This window comes from Lathyrus oleraceus, chromosome 5, assembly GCF_024323335.1.
Source record: "Lathyrus oleraceus cultivar Zhongwan6 chromosome 5, CAAS_Psat_ZW6_1.0, whole genome shotgun sequence".
Taxonomy (NCBI): domain Eukaryota; kingdom Viridiplantae; phylum Streptophyta; class Magnoliopsida; order Fabales; family Fabaceae; genus Lathyrus; species Lathyrus oleraceus.
The window spans coordinates 33,199,369-33,205,821 of record NC_066583.1 but is presented as its reverse complement, the minus strand read 5'-3'; the positions used below and the strand labels follow the sequence as shown (position 1 = coordinate 33,205,821).

At 38.5% G+C, this 6,453-nt stretch overlaps 1 protein-coding gene across 1 annotated transcript; it reads left to right on the top strand.

Moving 5' to 3' along the window:
* Positions 1-242: 242 nt before the first annotated feature.
* Positions 243-3,215, top strand: LOC127088036 (tubulin beta chain). Its single transcript, XM_051028947.1, has 3 exons — positions 243-882; positions 1,908-2,177; positions 2,271-3,215. Exons 1-3 carry the CDS (start codon positions 483-485, stop codon positions 2,954-2,956), a joined length of 1,356 nt encoding a protein of 451 aa, XP_050884904.1. The 5' UTR covers positions 243-482; the 3' UTR covers positions 2,957-3,215.
* The last annotated feature ends 3,238 nt before the right edge of the window (positions 3,216-6,453 follow it).

The following is a 6,453-nucleotide window of genomic DNA, read 5'->3' as shown; positions in this document are numbered from 1 at the left end:
ATATAAAAAACATGTGAGTGAGAGTGAAACAATTATTTAGGAAGGAAGGGTGTAAGTAAATAAAAATTGAAATGATTGAGAAAGCATATTTATATTGGTGAAATGCACCGAAATAAATGCAATAATACATATGAATGGGGCAATAACGTAAAAAGAAGTTAACAAAAGTGGGGTCCTAATAGATAACGTGATCAAAGTTATGCGCTGGTTATAGTTGGTTTCTCTCGTGGCCGTAACATGGCTGTCACCCTTCCAACAATGAACGGCCCTCACTCACTCCAAAACAAAACAAAAACAAAAATATCCCGCCCTCCATTATTACCATCTTAACCCCCGCATTTCCCTCTCTTCACCACTCCCACTTCCATCCGTATAAATATCTACCCCTCTCTTTCATCATCAAAACCGCTCCATCGACTTCTCATTTTCATTTTCAATTACATTTCCTCAAACCCTAAATCTCAATCTCTCATTCTACAACCATGAGAGAGATCTTGCACGTTCAAGGAGGCCAATGCGGTAACCAAATCGGATCCAAATTCTGGGAGGTAATCTGCGATGAACACGGCATTGATCCTACCGGAAAGTACGTCAGCGAAGGTGGAAACGATACTCAATTGGAAAGGATTAATGTTTATTACAATGAAGCTTCTGGTGGAAGATATGTTCCTAGAGCAGTTCTTATGGATCTCGAGCCTGGTACCATGGAAAGTATCAGATCTGGTCCGTTCGGGAAGATCTTTCGTCCTGATAATTTCGTTTTTGGTCAATCTGGTGCTGGGAATAATTGGGCGAAAGGTCATTACACTGAAGGTGCTGAGTTGATTGATTCCGTTCTTGATGTTGTTCGTAAAGAAGCCGAAAATTGTGATTGCTTGCAAGGTAATTTGAATTTCTGTGTTCGCTCAATTGCGATTCATTAGATTGCATAATGTTGTTTATCGATTCATCTCTAGATCTGTTGAATTCCATTGTGGATGTTTATTTATTTATGTCGTAATTATGATTGATTGAAATTGTGATTGAAATCGTGATTGAAATCATTGATAACATTTTAGAAGTTAATGATGTATAGTAGTAGATTATAAAATCCTGCAATCTTAATTAATAAGCTAGTGAAAGAATGCACACTCTGAAAATTATGAGAGGATCCATTCCATTTTTGGGAGATCTAGGATTTCGATCCATAAATTATAAATTATAAATTATAAATTCAACTCAACCTACTTAAAAATTGCTGATACACCATAATCTAATTATTTACTTATTTGTTTACTTGGTTGTTGTTTTGATGGAACGAAGCTTCGGTGACTTTTGTGTAATAATGACAATATTTTATGGATTGATATGCTGCGGAAATAAATAATAAAAAATACAGTGATAGGTCGACATTCCTGACTTTATGGATCTGTTCATGCTTTTTGTCATCCGTAGATCTTTTATAAAAAGAAACAAGATCTGGGGTAGCATGATGATTTTCTTCATGTCGGCTTTAAAGCAACTTGCTTTTTTATATTGGAGAAGTTGTTGACATGGGGCTGTTGTGAATTATAGTATTCTCCATGTTCTCTTGATTGAAAGACATGCAGGGACCACCCTAAGTTTTTTAGTGCATAAGTAAATAAAACTCTATAGAATCGGATTCTTTTCTAAACCATGTGTTTTCAAAAAACTAAAAGCATTCTGACGTAAACAGAGAATACAAGTGTTGTCTTTATGTATAGAACACGGTTGATATCATGGTTTTTTAACAGAGCATGTACATACTGGGGTTGGTATGATTTCATGGTATTGCTATACTTCAATACCGCACAGAATTAGTATATTATCGGGAAATCAGATTTATGAACTTTATTTTTGCTATTTTTTGTTCTGTAAATCTTAAAATTACATTTTTATATTGTCAGGTTTTCAAGTTTGCCACTCGCTTGGAGGCGGCACAGGTTCTGGCATGGGAACACTATTAATATCAAAGATTAGGGAGGAATACCCGGACAGAATGATGCTTACTTTCTCTGTTTTCCCATCTCCAAAGGTGTCCGACACAGTTGTTGAGCCATACAATGCTACTTTATCCGTACACCAACTGGTAGAAAATGCAGATGAATGCATGGTTCTTGACAATGAAGCGCTTTATGACATTTGCTTCAGGACATTAAAACTCAGCACCCCTAGCTGTAAGTATCATTTCCTCTATTTTAGTCAATCAATTGCTCTAAGATTGGGTAAATAATAACGTTCTAATATCTTTCCTCATGGTCTAATTGCAGTTGGGGATCTGAATCATCTAATTTCTGCAACCATGAGCGGGGTTACATGTTGTCTGAGGTTTCCTGGACAGCTGAACTCTGATCTCAGGAAGCTGGCTGTCAATCTGATTCCATTCCCACGTCTTCACTTCTTTATGGTTGGCTTTGCACCTCTCACTTCTCGTGGGTCTCAACAATATGTATCCCTTACCGTCCCTGAACTGACTCAGCAAATGTGGGATGCAAAAAATATGATGTGTGCTGCTGATCCCCGACATGGCCGATACTTGACTGCATCTGCTATGTTCAGAGGAAAGATGAGCACCAAAGAGGTGGATGAGCAAATAATCAACGTGCAGAACAAGAATTCATCGTACTTTGTTGAATGGATTCCCAACAATGTGAAGTCTAGTGTGTGTGATATTCCCCCCAAGAATTTGAAGATGTCGTCCACTTTTATTGGGAATTCAACTTCAATTCAGGAGATGTTTAGGAGGGTGAGTGAACAATTTACTGCTATGTTCCGACGCAAAGCTTTTTTGCATTGGTACACTGGAGAGGGAATGGACGAGATGGAGTTCACAGAGGCAGAGAGTAACATGAATGATTTGGTAGCAGAGTACCAACAATACCAGGATGCCATTGCCGAGGAGGATGATGAGTATGAAGGAGAAGAAGAAGGTGAGGACCAGTATGTGGAGCATTAGCTGAATGAAACTCTCGGGTAATGCACTAATGGTAAAAATGTCCACTATGCAACTTTGCTGTTATTTGTGTATCTACAGCCGTATATGCCCTTTTTTTATTCTCAATTTTACCCGTTTCTTTACATTTTGCCAATTTCATCTTTTAAGTGTATTATTATTATTATTATCATTTCTGAGTTGTTTGGAAATTGGATTGTGAATTGTCAGACAGGGTTATTCTATACTTCTATTCCTTTAATCATACGTATGTATTTATGTATCTGTGCGGATTAGTTTTGTTCCTTACCAATTCACTTTGTTTTAATAAGAGGGTTGGGACTTTCCCATCCTAACTTTACCCGCCATGCCATGAACCCATCCGCTACTCCAAGACTAATGCTTCATTTGAAAGGTGGGAAAAAATGAAAGAGTAAATAGATCTTGCACGCTATTTGGATGAGATAAAAAGAGAGTGGAAAATGCTCTTTGCTTTATGGCAGTACTTTTCTTAGAATTGACTTTTAATTCTTAAAATTGCTAGATTTCACTCTTGTAAAATCTAATTCGGATGAAATTGGAGTTTAAATTGTTTTTATGGGAGTTAACATGTGGTAAATTTTCTAAAATCAATAATACGATTTTACTTGTTCTTTTAATAGTTTAATTTTTAAAAACTAAAATTTATGAAGAATTTTTTACAAAAATAACCTAATTTTTCAAGGAAATTCTCAAAATACCCCTAGTTTCAATTTTTTTTCAAACTACCCCACTTTTAGGAGGAGGTGTCAATTCAATTGGCGACTCCTCTTAAAAATTGAATGGAGGCGTCAATTGGATTTGCTAGGGCATATGCCCTAGTCTTAGTGTAAAATGTAATTTTTTTTGGCTAAATGGTCTACATCATACATAATTTTGAAATAAGATCAATTGATATTAATAAATTTTTTGTTTACACAAAAAAAATCTAATGGTGATGACCGGGATCACCTAACCGACCTCCGGTCCCACATCCCCTATCTACCCTAATCCACGTTGATGATTCACTACTGGTGTTTGAGCATCTGAGGGGCCAGGAGCGTCACTACCAACTACAAGAGATGACCTGTTGAGGTAGTCAGACAAGTCGGCATAGTCTTCAGTATGCACCGAGGGTGTACCGCCGTAGCTGAGTTTATGACCCATGCCAGAGTAGTTGGGTTGTGGTTGACTTATTGGTGGGCGACCGAGACGGTTGAAGGGAGACACGGGTGTGAATGATGCGTCGAGGAAAGGTTGGAAAGGTTGTTGGGGTGTTTGGTATAGATAAGGTTGTTGGAGGTTTTGATTTTGTGAGGTTTGGGCTTCTTGGCTATGGTAGGAGGAGGGGCGGTTGGTGTTGAATGATCTTTGGGTGTTCTGGCTAAGGCGGCTTTGGTAGGGTGATATGGTGGGTGCGAAGCGATGTTGAATCTCAGGTTGATGGTCAATTTGTTGGTGGTGGTATGGGGTATGCTCTTGGTATTGGGGTCGGGTGTATGACATATTTTGGTTGTATGTTTGTATGTTGGTTGAACGGAACATTTGACGGACAGGGGGTTGTGTGTATCCGGTCTGACAATATTGTTGGGGGTTTTATGTTGAGGTGTCAGGTGTGTAAGTTTGTTGGCGTGGGTCGTACAGGTACATATCCTCGACGTTGAACTGAAAACCAACCGATTTGTACCAAACCATATAAGTACGACTTGGTTTTTCTTCATTTGGCATGACTGCGTCAGTTAAGACATGATCATGACGGTGCTTCCATTTGCGACACTCCGATCTTGCGAAGCTTTGCCATGGATTGAAGTTCCATTGGTCATTAACTTTGCGCAGATGCCATTCTCCTAGGCTTACTGGGGGATCTGGGATGTTTTGGGGCATACCGAACTGCAACTTCACACGATCACTGTTGTGCATCTCCACAGTTGTGAATCGTATTATCGGTGTGCATGCAGTCCATACGGCCGCGTCTTCAGCGTTGACCTCATGGTCATGATCCAAATTAAGGTATGGACGCCAAATAAACTGAAATGTGAAAGAAAATAGGATTATAATCTAGGTAGAAGAAGTTAACAAATTATAACGAAATAATGAGGTTATTATACTTACGTTTGTCGGTCGAAGGTGATCCAACAAATTACGATACTGAGTAATACAGTGTCTAGGACATCTGTTATAACTCATACCACGTGCAAACCATCTACACAAAAAAGGTAAAAATATTAGTTAGAGATAATAATTTTTGAAGAAGTAAGTAAATATATAGCAATTTAAACAACTTACTTTTGTGCATACGGGAAAGTGAAAGAGTTGTTATTGACGGGTGCTAGGGACGGTAGTCTTGACCAACCCCATGCTTGGAAACAATGGACCACAACGAGGGGAGACCAAATTTAGCCTATGTTGTTAGACTAAACAGAAGTTACTATGGAAAATTCCAGGCCTTCCGCATTCCTTGCTCCCATGTCATTGCAACATGCGCATATACTCGTCAAGACGCTTACAGCCATTTATCTGATGTGTGGAAGGTCGTACCATCATGAATGTATATAATAAAAACTTCTCGGTACTACCAATGGAGGAATACTGGCCTCCATATGAAGGTGATATAGTTTGGCACAACAATGAGATGCGTAGAAAGAAAAAAGGAAGGTCAAACAACACACGTATCAGGACATAAATGGATTCGATAGATAAAATGATAAGATTATGTAGTATCTGTCGTCAATCAGGACACAACAAGAACAACTGTCCCAATCGAGGAGCATCATCTGGGTCATAAGCTTTTTGTAACATTGTATTTCTATAACCTTCAATCAATATATATCATAAAGTTTTTGTTACAACGAGGTTCACAACAAACATCAGTACAAAATAAGCTAACTGAAAACAAAAATATTTCTAACTGATTACAACTATCAAATTGATGTCATCTCGACCGAACATCATTTCCCTAGCATCCTTATCAGTCTTCATTCGCACCCAACCAAAGATACTGCCGAGTCTCTCAATACTTCTATTTTTTTCTCCTTTTGGTATTTTCTCATCTAACCAACGAACCAGCTCCCTCTTCAGTTGCTCGAACGTAGTGATGTTCCAGAAGAGCATTAGCATCGGAGGTTTGTCTATCACATAAATCACATTTCCGTATCGGCGACGAACACCAGACATGATTGCCAAATGATTAAATGAGATGTGGAACAATGACTCACACAACACATCTATTTATAACAAAAATTGTATTTTACACTGAGGCGCCAATCCAATTGGCGCCTCCTCTCAAGTAATACACAGGGGCGCCAATTGGATTGGCTAGGGCACATGCCCTAGCCAATCAAATTGGCACCTCCATTCAATTTTTAAGAGGAGGCGCCAATTGAATTGGCGTCTCCTTCTAAAAGTGGGGTAGTTTGGGAATTTTTTTGAAACCAGGAGTATTTGGGGAATTTCCTTGAAAATTTGGGTTATTTTTGTAAAAAATTCACTTATGAAACTCTTTT